This window comes from Pristis pectinata, chromosome 10 (genome assembly GCF_009764475.1).
Source record: "Pristis pectinata isolate sPriPec2 chromosome 10, sPriPec2.1.pri, whole genome shotgun sequence".
Lineage (NCBI taxonomy): Eukaryota > Metazoa > Chordata > Chondrichthyes > Rhinopristiformes > Pristidae > Pristis > Pristis pectinata.
Genome location: NC_067414.1, coordinates 37,606,678 through 37,625,553, shown reverse-complemented (window position 1 = coordinate 37,625,553; position 18,876 = coordinate 37,606,678). Strand labels below are relative to the sequence as shown.

The following is an 18,876-nucleotide window of genomic DNA, read 5'->3' as shown; positions in this document are numbered from 1 at the left end:
GACAAGACACTTACCGACAGCCCAATATAATAACTGCAGGCCCTCATTTGGCCCTTTGTTAACCAAATATGGCTTGGTATACTTCAGAATGTCACCTGCATACTCCAGGGCTTTTGAGGCTAAAGAAGATTTGTCTCCTAGAGTTTGTAGTTGACTGTAAGTTTTCCCAACAGCCTGCAGGAAGATCGTGAATAAATACAAGTCAGAACCAACTACATACCTGGCTCTTAACAAAACACAGCAGGGTGAATTCTAACAATTTGATTTTGCAGATTGTTGCTTCCTTTAAAGAAGACTTAAGTTGACGTTATGATGCCTATTCAACTACCATAAGAAAAATAACAAAACATAATAAAAAAAATATTGAATAGCAGTTGCAATATAATGTGGCAGCAAGAAAATAAACAGTAACAGTAATAGCATCTATGAGTATATTATGCTCATTTATTTTGATCAACGTGCTTTGACCCTGTAGGCTTCCCACACTGCACCTTTCCACATCTAAACGAGGATAATCCCATCCTTAGACTTTATTGAAGCCACTCCACAGCAAACCACCTCAAAAGATATCAATCTCCTCATGCTTCATTACTCCCCAGAGCTCTTGAGATATGGGAGTGGGGAGGTGGACCTCCTCCACTACTGAAAAAGGATGAAATTTAAAAACCAGGCCATAACGCAAGTGGTTCAGGGTATGAACAATCTGTTCACAGGAAGCAAATTGATCAAACTTCTACAGAAGCTGCCACCATTTTAACAGCATTATATTTTTAAGTCATCGAGGCTGGAATTTCCAAGCCTTCAGAACATTTGCATAATAAAAGTGACAGTAAGACTTGATCCTTGGGGGAGGCACCTACCCAAATTACACTATTTGTCAGTGGGAGGAACAGGAGTGTTTGCTCACAAGCCATCAAGCTACTGCACATACTCCTCACTCCAGCCCCACAATCAACAGACCTATCCACCAACCTCTACCTGCTTACACTCTGTGTAATGACCAATTTCTCCACCCGTCACCACCAGTCAGTCCCCACCAGCATTGCCTAATTGCCCCTATTTCATCAATGCCCTTCAACTTCCTACAATGCCTGATTTGCCTATCTTGTGAGAAAACTATTGAAAAACTGTAAAAGATACCCTGCAGTTAATTTCCGTAGAGTACATGGGATGCATACACTTCCAGCTTTTCCATCCAAAAATTGCCCCTTCTTACCAACTGACACTGTCCCTGATCTCCTCCCAGCCCTGAGTACATTCCCCTTGTAGAAGAGGATTATTTTTACTGAGGTTGTACATAACGCCACCACCACAAGCTTTTTTAGTTAAAATAGCTGCTGGGCAGGTGAAGCTGTTCATGCATTACATTCAGAAATGAAGAAATTATAAATCTACATTTTCCTTGAAGTTCAGCAGCAAAAAAGAATAATTTGTACAAACCATACTTAAAACGAGTTTACAGTTACAGCGTGAACCCATGTGCAAAGGTTATTTCATTCTATATTTGTGTGTTGTTATTTCTGAATGGACTTTACCTTAATGAATATGAATAGAACAGTTTTTGGCTCCACCTTGGCTGCTGACTGATCAAGTTGAGACTGGTTGAGTAGGTTTTCCATCTCTGGCAGTTTGCATACTATCCTGGTCAATCCTGCCAATTGTTCCGTGGTTACTTTTCCTTTTTTTTGAAAAAAAGGCAAATAATCATTAACAGAATCATTTTGAGGCCATATGTAAGAATGGATTAAATGGAACTAAATGTTGCTGATAAATTCAAATCATAATCACATCCTTGGTCTAATGAGCTCATCATTGTTTATTAAAATATAACAAGAAAATTATGCCAGTGGTTAACTTGCTGTACTTAATAATCAATTGCTCTAGATATCTGCAATATATAGATGGTTCCTAAGGTAATATTGAAGACTCCAAGATTTGGAGAAGATTGAAAGGAACTATCTGTCATAACATATTCACTTCAGTGATTTTCTTGGACCTTCCTCAAATTTAAAACACCCTTTTTACAAATATACACTGCCTTCTCACTCCACAGAAAGAAAATTCATTTTATTGACACGATGCCTTTTGAACTTTGTAAGTTGGATTTGAAAGACCCAAACCATACAACCAGAAGTTTAGAGCTCCCAGTAACCTTTCAAAGAAACAAGTCAGAAGAGACATTTTTGATTATAAAGCAGCTGAAAATATAGATTTTCCTGCAACAATTAAGAGCGATATCAAGCATATTTCTTCCAATTAAAATTTGGTTGAGGGAAGTCACTGGTCTAACACACAACTTCTTTGATTAAGTGCCCAAACAGAAAGTTTACAGAGTTCTGGAAAAACAGGAAAAATGTGTATGGTCCTCATGAGTAAGCAAGAGAACAGTGTTTTGGGTTTTTTCACATCTACCTCTAATGCTTTATGTCTTGATTCAGTAAGAGATAATTCTAAAAGGTAATACCAGGAGGAGATCTTAACTTTCACTACCAGGTGGAAAACTCACCATAGCAAAGTATCCAGCATTGATTTCAATTGTGCTTGGTGAATACTGGGTGGCTGATTTGCTTCCAATGGTTTTCAGTTGCATGGCGAAAATTAAAATCCATCTCTACGGCACAGTCCATCAGATTAATGAAACTGTGTATCACATTAATGGAGGAAATTGCATTCTATGCTTTCAGGAAGGGGGACACAGAATAAATTGGGTCCAAACGTATTGCAACTGCTGAGACAAATAGCCTGATCTTTTCCCCATGCATAGTCAGTACAGTACCTTTCCAACGATGTCTATTTTATTTTGGTGCTTCAGTCGTCAGTGACAATGAAATGAAACTCGTTTTACAGCTAAGAACTCTGGTGAATCTATGCCTTAGTTAAGGTAGCATTTTTTCAGTTAATCTTCTCATGCATTAAACTCAAATTACTCACTTACCACTTATCTGGTTGGTGTGCATTTTTTCTGCATTGCCAGCAGGCTGATTCAAATGCTGCTGCAAAATGCATCGAAACCAAGAATGGATTGTAAATGTTTGGTACGAACTGCATCCTAGGCCTTTGAGGGCATCTACTAAGGAGCTGAGGAGGAAGAAAATCAAGGAATAATTAAGCATCTGCAATTCATTCCTTCTTTCATGATATTCACAAACTGCTTTGGACAGGATTGGAGTTTATCTAAATGCCATGGTATATATGCCCCCATTCCAGAGAACAGATTTTAAACATGTGCACCCAATTCCTGTAGTAGATGTAAACTTAGAATGTGGTTTGATTTGCAAATTATCACTTTGTGCTTCTAAAAATCCAGGTACACCACATCGACTGCATTATCCTCATCAGCTCAATTTGTTATCTCATAAAAAGTTCTATCAAATTAGTTAAACAGAATTTGCCCCTGAAAGTTTATGATAGCTTACCTCAATCCATTTTCCTCCAGGTGACTATTAATCTATTTCAGGATTCTAAAAGCTTTCCCACCTCAGAGGATAAGTTGACTGGCCTATAATTCAAATTCTGGGTCTATCCTTACTTCCTTTTTTAAGTGAGGGAATAATATTCGCTACTCTCCAGTCCTTTGGCACTACCCCTCGTATCGAGAGAGCATAGAAAGATTTGGTTGGTGTCCCACGATTTCCTCCTATATGTCCTCCCCAGTTTACGGCAGGGTTCCGATTCCCATGTATCGTTCATAACCCAGACAGTCCGCAAGTCAGAAATGTGGCTGCAAACCAAGTTCCCACGTGGCAGAAGATTCCTGCAGCCCCACGGCACCCAGAAAATCCATCCCACTGGTTTCCCAAATGCTCCTTCGTATGTACAGGCTATACACAAGTCAGGTGTTCGTAACCTGGGGAGGACATGTATATGTCCCTCAAAACACAGCAGATAATTTCACATTTGTCCATGTCATACTTTATAAGATAGGATTTCTTTATTAGTCACATGTACGTCAAAACGCACAGTGAAATGCATCTTTTGCATAGAGTGTTCTGGGGGCAGCCCGCAAGTGTCGCCACGTTTCTGGCGCCAACATAGCATGCCCACAGCTCCTAACCTGTACATCTTTGGAATGTGGGAGGAAACTAGAGCACCCGGAGGAAACCCACGCAGATACGGGGAGAACGTACAAACCCCTTACAGACAGTGGCCGGGATTGAACCTGGGTCGCTGGCGCTGTAAAGCGTTACGCTTAACATGCTACTGTATCTGCCCACATGCTTAACTTGTCTAAATTGCTATAAGGTTTCTTTGATTTCCTCAATCCCACACAGGTTTTTGACATCAGCAAACTAAAAAAGATTACATTCGGTTCCTCATCCAAATCAGTGATATTTACCTTGAATAGCTAGAGCCCAAACAATGAACCATGAGAAATAAATTACAGAAACAGGCCCTTTAGTTCAACTGATCGATGCCAACCAAGGTGCCTTCCTGAGCTTGTCCCATTTGCCAGCATTTGGCCTATATTCCTCTAAACCTTTCCTATCGAGGAACCTATCCAAGTGTCTTTTAAACATTGTACCTACCTCTACCACTTCCTCTGGCAGCTCGTTCCATAAACTCATCACCCTGTGTGTGGAAAAACTTGCCCTTCAGGTTCCCTTTAAATCTTTCCCCACTCACCTTAAAGCTATGGCCTCTGGTTTTAGACTCCCCTACCCTCGGAAAAAATAACTGTATCCATCCACCTTATCTATGCTCCTCATGATTTCATAAACCTCTAAGGTCACCCCTCAGCCTCCTTCACTCCAGGGAAAACAGTCCCAGCCTATCCAGTATCTCCTTCCAACTCAAGCCCTCTAGTCCTGGCAACATCCTTGTTATTTTTTTCTGCACCTCCTCTAGTTTAATCACATCACATAGTATAGCAACTAGAACTGTACACAATATTCCAGATGCAGTTGCACCAATGTCCTATATACGTAGCTGTAACATAACATCACAACTCTTGTACTCAATGCCCTGTCCGTTGAAGACAAGCGTGTCATAGGCCTTCTTCACCACCTTGTCCACCTGTGCTACGACTTTCAGGGAACTATGTACTTGTACCCCTGGGTCTTTCTGTTCTACCGCGCTTCCCAGGACCTATCATTTACTGTGTAAGTTCTGCCCTCGTTTAACTTCCCAAAATGCATCACATCGCACTTGTGGTACCACAGTAGATCACTGCCTACCACCTGAGAAATTCCGATTTTTTTCCTACTCCCCAGTTCCTAGGTGTCAAACACTTTTCAATTCATGCTGGTACATTACCCCAAATCCCACGTGCTTTAATTTTGCACACTAATCTTTTACATGGGACTTTATCAAAGCTTTTCTGAAAATCTAAATAAACCATATCTTCTGGTTCTCCCTCATCTATTCTACCAGTTACATCCTCAAAATGATCGAATAATTTTGTTAAACATGGTTTCCCTTTCATATATCCATGTTGATTTTGTCTAATCATGTTGACTTTTTTTTAGAAAAGTGTCCTGTTATCATGTCCTTTATCTGAGACTGTTGCATATGCCCTCCTGGTACTGATTTCTCTCTCCCTCCTTTTTTTAAAAAAAAGGGGCTTCATTTGCCACTCTCCAACCCAAAGGAACTGTTTCATAAGCTTTGGAATTTTGGAAACTGGCAACCACAGTATCCACCATGACCATGACTACCTCTTTTAGTACTTAGGTACATAGATTGATAGGCCCTGGGAATTGATTCGCTTTCAGCACCATTAACTTCTCCAGCACATTATTTTATTAATGCTAATTTCCTTGAATTCTTTTATTATTGGACTTTTGGATTCCCATCATATTTAAAACCAAATTTGTCCCACTACCCATCCATGAAGTGGTGGCACAGCGGTGCAGCCGGTACAGCTGCAACTCTAGCGACCTGGGTTAAACCCCGACCTCCAGTGTTGTTTGTGTGGAATTCGCACATTCTCTGTGACAGCCTGGGCATCCTCCAGCTGCTCCAGTTTCCCTCCCTTATTCCAAAGACATGCAGGTTGGTGGTTAATTGGCACCATAAATTGCCCTGAGTATGTGAGTGGTAGAATTGGGGAGGAGTTGATGGGAATGTGCAGGGGACAGAACAGAATTAGTGTAAATCGTGCTGATCGGTCAGTGTGGACTGGGTTGGCCAAAGGGCCTGTATCCATGCTGTAGGACTCTCAGACAGAACAAAAGTATTTGTTTTTTGCTTTGCCATTCATTCCCCATTATAAATCTCCAATTTCTGACTGTTGTGGCCCCACATTTGTTTTCACTAATCTTTTTCTCTTTTTACATACTTGCAGAAGTGGACTGTCAAACTTTTATTTTCCTTGCAAGTTTATTCTTCTCTATTTTCTTCTCTCAATCAAAATATTGTTTTTTTTTGCTGAATTCTAAACAGCTCCCAATCCTTTTTTTTCCTTTTTCTTGCAACTTTACACCCCTCCTCTTTGGATCTAATAGCAAGCATATTTTTTCTTGAGGGCCATGGTTGGGTCATTTTTCCTTTTTTTTTGTTCCAGAAAGGTATGTATAACTTGCAGTTGCTGTACATGTTCCTTAAATGTATACCATTGTTTACCCACTATCATACTTTTCAATGAGACTCCCCAGTCATTCAGAGCTAACTCAGTACTCAAATCCTTCACTCGTTCACTCCTCTACCTATACAACTGCAGTCTATATGCCTGGACTCGCATCCTCTTGCAAGAAAGGCCAACATATTATTTCCCTTCCTAATTGCTTGGTGTACTGGCATGCTGCATGTTAACTTTCAATGATTTGTGTACAAAGACACCCAGGTCCCTGTGAACAGCACCATCTTTCAATCCATCACAACGTAAAAAATACTTCACTTTTCTCAAAATGGAACAACTTAAAATTTTTCCATGTTATATTTCATCCATCATGAACTCACCAATTCACTCAACTGGTATACATCTCCCTGAAGTCTCTCTCCATTCTCCTCACAACTTGCACTGCCATGGAGCATTTGGATATTTTACACCTGATGCTTTCATCCAATTCATTGAATTATAGATTGTGAACAGCTGGAGCCCCAGAACCAATTTCCATATCACCCAACTGGTCACAGCTACCTAACATGAAAATTATTTGTTTATTCCTACTCTGTTTTCAGTTCTTTAAACTGGGAGGTGGGGTGGGGGGTGGGGTGGGGGGGGGGTGGTCAATGGGATTTTGGCAAATCAGATCTAAAAATAGCTTGACAATAGCAGGAACACAGTGAAGGTTAAGTTTGATTTTGCCATTGAACTTCTGTGACCCAGTGGAGTACTGCAAGGATCAGTGTGGGATATCTGTTATTTATTAAAACTCAGATAATCCACTTTGGTGTTCTGGACTGTCTGATTTTCTGGACTATTGGATGTTATTTCTATGAATACTCCAACATACTTTTAATTTAATGTTTTCAGATATTAAACAGTAGTGTAATAAATTTTCCAGTGAACCAGACAAGTTTAAAGGGAGGACAGAACCAGGATCATGGTGAGTGGAAATGGAGCCCTGATGAATGATAGGAAATAATGATAGGAAATAAATAATGAATGGCAGGACCCTAGGAATTATTGAGGAATTCAGGGAACTTGGTGCACACATCCAATGATTCCTGAAGGCAGCAGCACAGGTAGATAAGGTGGTTAAGAAGGCACTATTCACAACAAAGAATGCAAGGGCAGGGAGGTTACAGCACAATTATTCAGCCACAAGTGGAGTACAGAGTGAAGTTCTGGCACCATAGGAAGGATGCCAGAATCAAAAAGGATCCACGTCATAGGAAGGATGCTCTTGTACTTGAGAGGGTGCAAAGGAAATGCATCACGATGTTGCCTGGGATCAAATGTTTCAACTATTAGGAGATATTGGATAGGCTCGGTTTGAACTCCTTAGACTAGAGAAGGCTGAGGGGTGACCTGACTGAGGTGTACAAAATTTTGAGGGGGATAGATAAGGCAGATAATGAGAAACTTTTCCCCTTCACAGTAATGTCATTGGGTGGAAGATTCAGGAGCCTGAAGGCACGTACCACCAGACTATTGAACAGTTCGCTTATACAATGAGATGGACTATGACCTCACAACCTACCTTGTTGTGACCTTGCACCTTATTGCACTGCACTTTCTCTGTAGCTGTGACACTTTACTCTGTACTGTTATTGTTTTTACCTGTACTACTCGGTACAAGTGACAATAATAAACCAATACCAATGTCCATAATGAGAAGGCACAGGTCGAAAGTTAGTGGTAGCGATTAAGAGGGAATTTGAACAATCTTTTCCACCCAGAGGATGGTTGAAATTTGGAGTGCACTTCCTGAGGGGGGGTGGGGGGGCGGGGGGCTGGAGCAGGTGCTCTCACAACACTTAGTTATTTAGATAAGCACTAGAACTGCCATGGCATAGAATGCAATGGGCAGAAAATCCATTTGCAATCCCTCTAATGTGGTACAGACTCCTTGTCCGAAACCTCTTATATAACTGGAGAAGCATTGAGTGCTATTGTTCATAAAGTAAATAATCACCATGTTTTGAGAATAACATTCAAGAATTCAGCATTAAATTGGAACATACACAAACATATAATTTCAGTGTAAGCTTTCAGAATCTCATCTGAAAAGCTGCTAATTGCTTTAATAGATATTGAATTAGTGTCCTTAAATTCAAAGTTCTGGATTGTACTTGTGAAAACAGGGTGCTGCTATATAGGTGGAGCTTAGTGCTGACAGAAATAGGACCATTCTCAGGGACTGAGACTTAAAGAAAAATGACAGAATAGAGGGGAGAAAAGAATGCAATATTTTACCTGTTTTGAATTAGATGACTAAGATATCGAGAAACCAGCTGAGGGTGTACCATGTCATCCCAGCCAAATATTTGCATCATGTTTACAAGAGGTTGTGGCTGGAGGTCTGATGGTGCTGTACTAGGCATATCCATTGCTAAGAGAGTAAAACCTGAAAGATACAATATTTCCTGTTTTATTAAAAATTGTATTAACAATGTTAATCTGCATATAAAAAGCAGTCCTTTGTGCATTGGTTACAGTTCAGGCATCACATTTTTTTTACATCTGTGTTCCAGTTCATTGGCTCAAATGATTTTAACAGAACAGAAGGAAATTATTAGTTATAGGATTAGCATGTAGCAAACAAGAGTGAGAACCAATAATTGTGAAATTCAAAATGCCACCAGTGAAAAACCTATAAACTACCAGCAGCTGCCAAGCATTTAAGAGATAAAGAAACAAACAGATGCCAAAAAAATTAATTACTTTCAATCACTACTTTGTTGTCTGCTTTGAGCCTAAGATTGCCAAAGTGTGGCTATTAACATTGTAAAGCACAGAAAGTTCAAGATAATTGCATGATAAGATAAGATATCTTTATTAGTCACATGTACATCGAAACACAGAGAAATGCATCTTTTTTATTTGCGTCGAGTGTTCTGGGGGCAGACAGCAAGTGCCGCCATGCTTCCAGCACCAATACAGCATGCCCACAACTTCCTAACCCATACGTCTTTGGAAAGTGGGGGGGAACCGAAGCACTCAGAGGAAACCCACAGACACGGGGAAAACATACAAACTCCTTATGTACAGTGGCAGGAATTGAACCTGGGTGGTTATGAAATTCATTTACGCAATGTAATTTTGTGTTCTGGAAATGCCTCTTGCAATATTTTTAACCAATTTTCCCATCAACGATAAGTATACTGTTTTGGATACTGCTGGTGGGGACGACCTACCAGGGACAAGTTGCAGTGGTCGCGTCTCTGGCACTGAGACGGGACCCTCGGCTAAGAAAGGAAGGAGGGAAAAGAAGAGAGCAGTAGTGACGGGGGATTAAGTAGTTAAGGGGACAGATAGGAGGTTCTGTGGGAGAGGTCGAGAATCCCAGATGGTCTGTTGCCTCCCTGGTGCCAGGGTCCGTGATATCTCAGATCAAGTTCTCGATATTCTCAGGAGGGAGGGTGAACAGCCAGTTGTTGTGGACCACGGAGGGATCAATGACGTCGATAGGAAAGAGGAGGAGGTCCTGCAAAGAGAGTTTAGAGAATTTTGTGCAAAGTTGAAGGACAGGACCTCCAAGGTTGCAATCTCAGGATTGCTACCCGTGTCACGAGCTAGTGAGGCTAGAAATAGGAGGATCATGTAGCTAATTACGTGGCTAAGGAATTCGTGCAGGAGGGAGGGCTTCATGTTTCTAGACAATTGGGCTTTGTTCCAGGGAAGGTGGGACCTGTTCCGATGGGATGGTTTGCACCTGAACTGGAGGGGGACTAACATTCTTGCGGGTAGGTTTGCTAGTGCTGCTCCAGGGGGTTTAAACTAGATTTGCAGGGGGAGGGGAACCAGAGTGTTAGAGCAGATAGTGAGGTGGAGGCGGAAAAAGGTCATGCGAGGACTGCAGGTATTGACAGAAATCAAATGTTTGTACGTGATAGAAATGTTCTCAGGTGCATCTATTTCAATGCAAGAAGTATCGTAGGTAAGCCAGATGAGTTTAGGGCATGGATTGGCATGTGGGATTACGACATTATGGCTATTAGTGAGACTCGGATGCAGGAAGGGCAGGACTGGCAGCTTAATGTTCCAGGGTTCCGTTGTTTCAGACGTGATAGAGGGGGAAGGATGAAAGGGGGAGGAGTGGCATTACTAGTCAGGGAAAATTTCACAGCTGTGCGGAGACAGGACAGTCCAGAGGGCTCGTCTACTGAGGCCATATGGGTGGAGCTGAGGAATAGGAAAGGTGTGGCCACACTAATGGGGTTGTATTATAGACCGCCGAATAGTCAGAGAGAATTGGAAGAACAAATCTGTAGTGAGATAGCAGACAGATGTAAGAAACAGAAAGTTGTAATAGTAGGGGATTTTAACTTTCCACATATTGACTGGGATTCCCACACTGTGAAAGGGCTGGATGGCTTGGGATTTGTCAAATGTGTTCAGGAAAGTTTTCTAAATCAATATATAGAGATACCAACGAGAGAGAATGCAATACTTGATCTCCTATTAGGGAACCAGACAGGTCAGGTGACAGAAGTATGTGTAGGTGAGCATGTTGGGTCCAGTGACCATAATGTCATTAGTTTCAAGTTAATTATGGATAAGGATCGGTCTGGTCCTCGGGTTGAGGTTCTAAATTGGAGAAAGTCCAATTTTGTGGAAATGAGAAAGGATCTAGGAAGAGTGGATTGGGATAAGTTGTTTTTTTGGCAAGGATGTGTTCAGTAAGTGGAAGGCCTTCAAAGGCGAAACCTTGAGAGTGCAGAATTTGCATGTTCCTGCCAGGATTAAAGGCAAAGTTAAAAAGCATAGGGAACCTTGGTTTTCAAGGGATATTGGCGATCTGGTTAAGAAAAAGAGAGAGGTGTATAGCAGGTATAGGCAACCAGGAACAAATGAGGTACTTGAAGAGTATAGAAAATGTAAGAAAATACTAAAAAAAGGAAATCAGCAAGGCAAAAAGACATGAGGTTGCTTTGGCAGATAATGTGAAGGTAAACTTGAAGGGTTTCTACAAGTATATGAAGAGTAAAAGGATAGTAAGGGACAAAATTGGTCCCCTAGAAGATCAGAGTGATCGTCTATGTGTGGAGCCTCAGGAGATGGGGGAGGTCTTAAACAGTTTTTTTGCAGCAATATTCACTCAGGAAACTGGCATAGTGGATATGGAAGGAAGGGAAATAGGCAATAGTGTCATGGAACATATAGAGATTAAAGAGGAGGAGGTGCTTGTTGCTTTACAGCGAATAAAGGTAGATAAATCCCCTGGGCCTGATAAGATATTTCCTTGGACATTGAGAGAGACTAGTGTAGAAATTGCAGGGGCCCTGGCAGATAGATTTAAAATGTCCTTAGCCACGGGTGCAGTGCCGGAGGACTGGAGGGTAGCTCATGTTGTTCTGTTGTTTGAAAAAGGATCTAAAAGTAGACCAGGTAATTAAAGGCGGGTAAGCCTGACATCAGTCGTGGGTAAATTATCGGAAGGTGTTCTGAGAGATCGGATATACAAGTATTTGGATAGCCAAGGGCTGATTAAGGATAGTCAGCATGGCTTTGTGTGTGGTAGATCGTATTTATCAAATCTTGTAGAGTTTTTTGAGGAGGTTACCAAGAAAGTAGATGAAGGAAAGGCTGTGGATGTTGTCTACATGGACTTTAGTAAGGCCTTTGACAAAGTCCCACATGGGAGGTTAGTTCAGAAGGTTCAGACACTAGGTATCCATGGAAAGGTTGTAAACTGGATTCGAAATTGGCTGTGTGGGAGAAGACAGAGAGTGGATGATTGTTTCTCAGACTGGAGGCCTGTGACTAGTGGTGTGCCTCAGGGATCTGTGCTGGGACCATTGTTGTTTGTTGTCTATATCAATGATCTAGATGATAATGTGGTAAATTGGATCAGCAAGTTTGCTGATGACACTAAGATTGAAGGCGTAGTGGACAGCGAGGAAGGCTTTCAAAGCTTGCAGAGGGATCTGAACCAACTGGAAGAATGGGCCAGAAAATGACAGATGGAATTTAATGCAGACAAGTGTGAGGTGTTGCATTTTGGAAGGACAAACACAGTAAATGGTAGGGCACTGAGGAGTGTGGAGGAACAAAGGGATCTGGGAGTTCAGATACATAATTCCCTGAAAGTGGCGTCACAGGTAGACAGGGTTGTAAAGAAGGCTTTTGGCATCCTGGCATTCTTAAATCAAAGTATTGAGTATAGGAGTTGGGATGTTATGGTGAGGTTGTATAAGACATTGGTGAGGCCAAATTTGGAGTATTGTGTGCCGTTCTGGTCACCTAACTATAGGAAGGATATTTGTAAGATTGAAAGAGTGCAGAGGAGATTTACTAGAATGTTGCCGGGTCTTCAGGAGTTGAGTTACAGGGAAAGATTGAGCATGTTAGGACTTTATTCCTTGGAGCGCAGAAGAATGAGGGGAGATTTGATAGAGGTTTACAAAATGATGAGGGGTATAGACAGAGTTAATGCAAGTAGGTTCTTTCCACCTAGATTAGGGGAGATGAGTACGAGAGGATATGGCTTTAGGGTGAAAGGGGAAAGGTTAAGGGGGAACTTCTTCACTCAAAAAGTGGTGGGACTATGGAACGGGCTGCCATCTGATGTAGTAAATGCGGGCTCACTCTTGAGTTTTAACAATAAATCGGATAGATACATGGACGGGAGAGGTCTGGAGGGTTATGGACTGGGTGCAGGTAAAAGGGACCAGCGGAATACTGTTTCAGCACAGACTAGAAGGGCCGAATGGCCTGTTTTCTGTGCTGTAGTGTTCTATGGTTCAAAATCCTATGCTTATTTGAGAGGCCTGTTTTCATAAAGACAGGAAATAATTTCTAAGAAATTTTTAGCAACTTTATAGTAAGAGCTTATGGAAAAAAACACTTTACATAGCCAGCTCAGAATTAATTTATACTCTGTGTAACTGCCTATACAGCAAGTATAGCGAATCAAATTGATTTTTAATTATTGATAGAATGATTAACTCATGCAATCCTTGACACACACAAAGGACAATTGGATATAAGAGGCTGAGTCAGTGATAGCAAGCTGAGATCAGAGAGGAGCAATATTCATGTGCCCACTGCCCTGTTAACACAGGGAATCAATTTTTAACGATGAATTATTGTCCAGTGGCCACTGAATCTTTGGGCCAATTTTTGAGTGGACTTCAATATGTACTTTTCATTGATTCCTAGTTAGGATCCTCTGCACCTTACAGGCACCATCAAGATTTTCAAAACCAATAGGCGAGGTCTGAATTAAAAATTTTAGAGTCAGAGAGAATCACGCCATGGAAATGGGCCCTTTGGTTCACCAAGTCTGCACTGACCACCAAGCACCTACCTTTTAAAAACTCTAATCCTACCCTAGTTTTATTTTCTCCACACTGCCACCAATCAATTTGCTTACATACTAGGGACAGTTTGCAGTGGCTACCAACCTGTATGTTTTTGGAAGTGGGAGGAAATTGGAGCACCCAGTGAAAACTCATGTGGTTACAGGGAGAACATGCAAGCTCCACACAGACAGCCATGGAGGTTAGGATTGCTGAAGCTGTGAAGCAATGGTTCTACTTGCTGCGCCAATGATCTTTTATCTTTTCATTAGTCCTTGGTGAGGAAGGGCCCTACAGTAGCCTTTAAACAAAACATTTCAAGTTCTCCCAAAAACAGGCAATTATTAAAACATATACAGGTATACTTCTGTGGAGCCTGGGAGAGGAAAATACACTTAATCCTAGAATGCTTCTCTCACAGTTCTGAACTTAGATGTCTGCGAATGGATCGGATAGGGCCAATCTTCTATCCATTCCAACCAGCTTCAGAGAATCCATTTGGTGGCCACAATTTAGCAGCTGCATCCTCATAAAACTTGGCCAACAGTTCTTTACAAGCTCTCCATTGTACCATTGGTTGTGAACAGGATGGTGTCATCTGACAACCAAATCTGGCCTGGAGTGTGCTAACTAGTGAAAAATATGGAAGGTTTTCTCTTGTTCCAAAGTCGTAGCATTGGCAGCCAATCACATTCCTTGAATAAACAGATTAATATTTTGTTCCTTTAACTTTGTGCAGTGCATAATCGTTGATAGCTGGGAATAATTCAGCTAGAGCAGACTCGATGGGCTGAATGGCTAACTTCTGCTCCTATATCTTGTAGTCTTATGGTCTAATTCCAAGGGAGAAATTTAACTGGTCCTTCAGATGGGTTGTGCATTGACTGATAATTATCACCTGAACTCAACTGTACAGTATTTTGATCGCTCTCTGACATTAATATTTATTATCTTCATTACAAAATATTTGAACTTTGTGCAGAGGAGTTAATGTATTTTTGCAGAAACTAACAAATATATGTGTGTACATCAACTCATATGAGCTTCAAGCTTGAGGCACTTACAGGAATGGGTTCACTACTTCGATGATCTCAATTCGATCTAACCAGTTATTTGTAGCGGCCTCAAACTTTTCCTTTCCTTTCTTGCAGAATTTGTGACATTGGGTGTATGTGATGCATCATTATCATGAGTTGAAACCCAAACAGGGTTTCCTCCAAAAACACGAGGATAACACATTTGAAACACTATCCTGAACAAGTAGGAACAGGAACCTTTCATCTCTTTTTGCAACGCTCTGCATGCTTATTAGGAGTTTTCAAATGTTGGTAACTGGGACAGTTACTGACCTGCAGCAACATCAGCTGTCTGTGAAGAAGGTGTCTGCGACAGTCTTTGGCTTTTCACAAAAGGGAAGAAATTCCTCCAGAGAGCACTGGCGATAGCTAGGTGGCGCTCTTTGGCAACTAATGGTGCTGGAAGGCTGTGTGAAGACACTGGGATCTGTTGAAAGGGCTGGAGAGAGCGCTTGTGCACACTCCTAAATAGAGATGACGGAAGAAAATAAAAATTATTGTGAACCTTGTGAGGAGTTTTGAATTTTCAACGGGCAATTTCTATTCCATGTTCGTTGATCAATGTAGATCAGAATAAAATACACATTTATTTCACTTTGTGCAGGTCATTTTATTCATTTCTATTTATTCTTTCCTCCACTCATTAGGTTTTGTGATCACTTTAACATTCCACTTCACTGTTTCTTTTCCACTTAACATTTCCACCTACCCACACATCCCCCCCTTTCTCACCGAACCCACCCACCTTGTTACATATCTATTGAAACTAAGACTTGATTTACTGAGCAGCTCCTTACACCGAGAAGGAGAGGCAGTGATGACAGACAGTAGAGTCTAATCTGAGGGCCACACTCAGAAGATTTTGGAGGAATCATTAAATTCACAATATTGGAGAATCTAGAATAGAAAATTATTCAATCGGACTGAAAAGAGCTGAATAATAGAGTGAACAGTTATTTTTAATGATGTTTGAAATAATAAATTGTTTAAATGACCATAGATTTAGATACAGTATTTCCAGTGGCATCAATTAGATAAATGTCAATTACATGTCCTGCTGAATTTACCTATATTTAGATTTTTTTTATGTTAAACATTCATAATAAAGAGCATATCCATTAAACCATATGATAAAATGCAACCACATTAAAATATATAGCAAGCAACAAAACTATCCAAAAAAACTCTGACTCTTTTCTACCAGGTCATCTCCGAACCAATTATTGGAGGAAGATATGAGCTGCTAGAGGAACTCTGTGTGTCAGGCTGCATCCGTAGAGTGAAATGGGCATTTTCCCTCATTTTTTGTGCTCCAGATTCCAGCATCTGCAGTTTCTTGTGTCTCTAATTATCATTGGAACTGTTTTTTTAAATACTTGCTCTCTCCAAACAAGCAGTTGGAGTAGAGTTCACTCTATTCTACAAATGTTCATGAATCTAAAAGCTGTATTAAAACTTTCAAAATTACAATGTAATAAAAATTTGCTCACTGAGTGGACTAATGCATTGCTGCTCATTTCAAGGTAGATCTTTTCTAGAGCCTAACACCTCAATGGGTGTATGGCTAGATTGTTTCTGAAAAAAAAAATCACCTACAATAATGAATAGCAAATATTGTACAACTAAATAGTGGCACCAAATATGATCTACTCTTAACATTGAGAAAGGAATGCAGTTTTATTCTTAACAGTTTTGCACACTGCATAATATTGGATGATAAGATAAATTAGAGGATTTCAGTGTAGTCCAGGGGTTAACTGCTGCAACAATTTACAACTAACGTCTATTTCTCCGAATTTGAGCCTGGTTTGTAATCAGTTTTTGTGCATCAAATTGCTTTGAATCATTAAAATTAGATGGAGTAAACCTGCGATATTTTCCAGATTAAATTACAGTCATGCCCTCAAAGATACATTGAGATATTTATTTTGAATATATATTCTTTTTAAATGCAGATCTCATCAATATTAGACCTAGTTCATACCATAGAAGCGAATGTACATTTGCATCACCCACCTGCAGATAAGTTGTTTTCTTTGAAATTGTTCTTTGATTACACTGTGTTCTCATGCATTGCTTTCATGATATACACCAGTACATGATCCTGTGTGACAGGCAATACATACTTCAGAGAAAACTGTCCCAATTACAGTGCATGGTTGTTTTACTAGCAGGGGGTTTAAGTAATAATCTGGTTCTTGGCCTGTTCCAAAGCAGCAGTACAGTGGCACTTCTGCCACTGCTGACTGCTGTGATGTCTCCTGAATCACTAAGATGTTGCATCAGAAGAGAATTAAAAACATTGCAAGTTTAACTGGTGTAACTTAAAATAAAACTGCATAAAAGGTAGAAAAAGTCAAAAATGAATATATGCAAATAGAAAGTGCCAGGAAGAATGAAGGATTCACCTTATACTTCAGGGCTTTATTGGAGTGATACAACAGGTACATTATTTTAACTTGATCACTGCACCTTGACTACTTCCAAAGAAGCAAGTACTCAATTACAGTTCTAATATAGGTGAAACTATGGTATTTTCATGGAGAATGAGAGTAAAAGGAACTGGTGAACACAACATTTTATTCAGCCATCAATCTGACTTTGATAACTCCATATTCCTGTGAATCATGTATCACTTTGCAGGCAGCAAAAGGTCTAAAGGAGTTGAACTTCATGCAGACTACATCTTGATGAGATCTCGGCAAAATGAAATATCTTACTGGGGAGAAAGAACTCTGGTCTCATAAATGAAATGAAAGTTAGAATGGGGCATAATCACCCCTGCAAAATTTCTGGGAAAGATATTTCACTCTCTCTCTATGCAAACCTGAAATACAATGATATAATTTGTACATCTTGGAGATTTAATTTATTCTATTTGCACCTGACATCATCTTATTATAATGAAAAGAATCCTCACTGAAACACAAGTGAGGAGAACACCTGGAGATAACAGGTTTATAATTTGAACAGAAAACTGCTGCTCAGATACAGAGAGTACTGAACTAAACAAAGATTGATCGAGTACTAATTAAAATACTTTTATTTTCTTGAAATGTTTGCCATTATATGTTCATGAAGCAACAAATAAAACAAATTATATTCAATATATGATGAGATTATATTCCCTGTGTTAACTAGGAAAATTGCCACTCAGTCCCACAAAAGCTAAAAGACTAGTGTAAAAAAATGAAGAAAACTTCAATGATAGAAATTCTTTAAAAATGTAATAATAAATATAAGTTCAAAATCCTTGTGTTGAACTGTTCACCAATCAAACCCAATGAGCATAAACAGCTTTGTTGTCTGTTATAAGGAAACCATGCCTCTACAAAATACTATATCTCATTCTGAGACAATGTGGCATGAATTCAATAACATACTCAATTTTCTCCTATTTCAGGAGTAGTGTTTCTGCCACTTAATCTAATATTGAAGTTGCAAGTTTCCAAAGGTTTAATACAGATTGATTCCCTGCAGAGATATGTTTCTGTTGAAAAGGAGACATTAACAAATCTATCTATAAGACTAGGTTGGAATGTATTAGACCAGCAGGCTGATAAACTAAATAACATACTTATTAGAAACAACCTGTAGAAATGTGCCACTATTTCTTCTTCCATTTATCTTTTGGTCAAGTCAATTGGGACTCTGTATTAACGCTCAAACAGTATTATTGCGTTTGCATTATTAAATTCCAGAAACATCGTTGTAGAGATGCAGCTGAGATATATGAATACAACATAATATGATTTGGTACTCATCAGGGCGACCTTCAAAACTGGTAAGAACCACTGAGACTAGACACACTTTGAAAGAGTGACTCTCCTGCTCAGAAACTTTAGGCTGCCACTGCACATTACTGCTGGGACTGAATTCAATCCAGTGATTTCAATGAAATTATGGGCAGACTGCCTGCTCCACAGTGTGAGCCCCCTAAGTGGGTATATTT

The 18,876-nt window shown here is 40.1% G+C and overlaps 1 protein-coding gene across 6 annotated transcripts in view; it reads right to left on the bottom strand.

Moving 5' to 3' along the window:
* mms22l (MMS22-like, DNA repair protein) overlaps positions 1-18,876 on the bottom strand; it is a 116,868-nt gene that overhangs the window by 30,443 nt on the left and 67,549 nt on the right. For all 6 annotated transcript variants that reach the window (XM_052024832.1, XM_052024834.1, XM_052024830.1 and 3 more), the window contains exons 15-19: positions 15,198-15,388; positions 8,801-8,951; positions 2,936-3,078; positions 1,536-1,678; positions 15-174 (exon numbers count right to left, since the gene is read on the bottom strand). In XM_052024832.1, the coding sequence (XP_051880792.1) occupies positions 15-174; positions 1,536-1,678; positions 2,936-3,078; positions 8,801-8,951; positions 15,198-15,388 (788 nt within the window). The remainder of the gene's footprint in view (positions 1-14; positions 175-1,535; positions 1,679-2,935; positions 3,079-8,800; positions 8,952-15,197; positions 15,389-18,876) is intronic.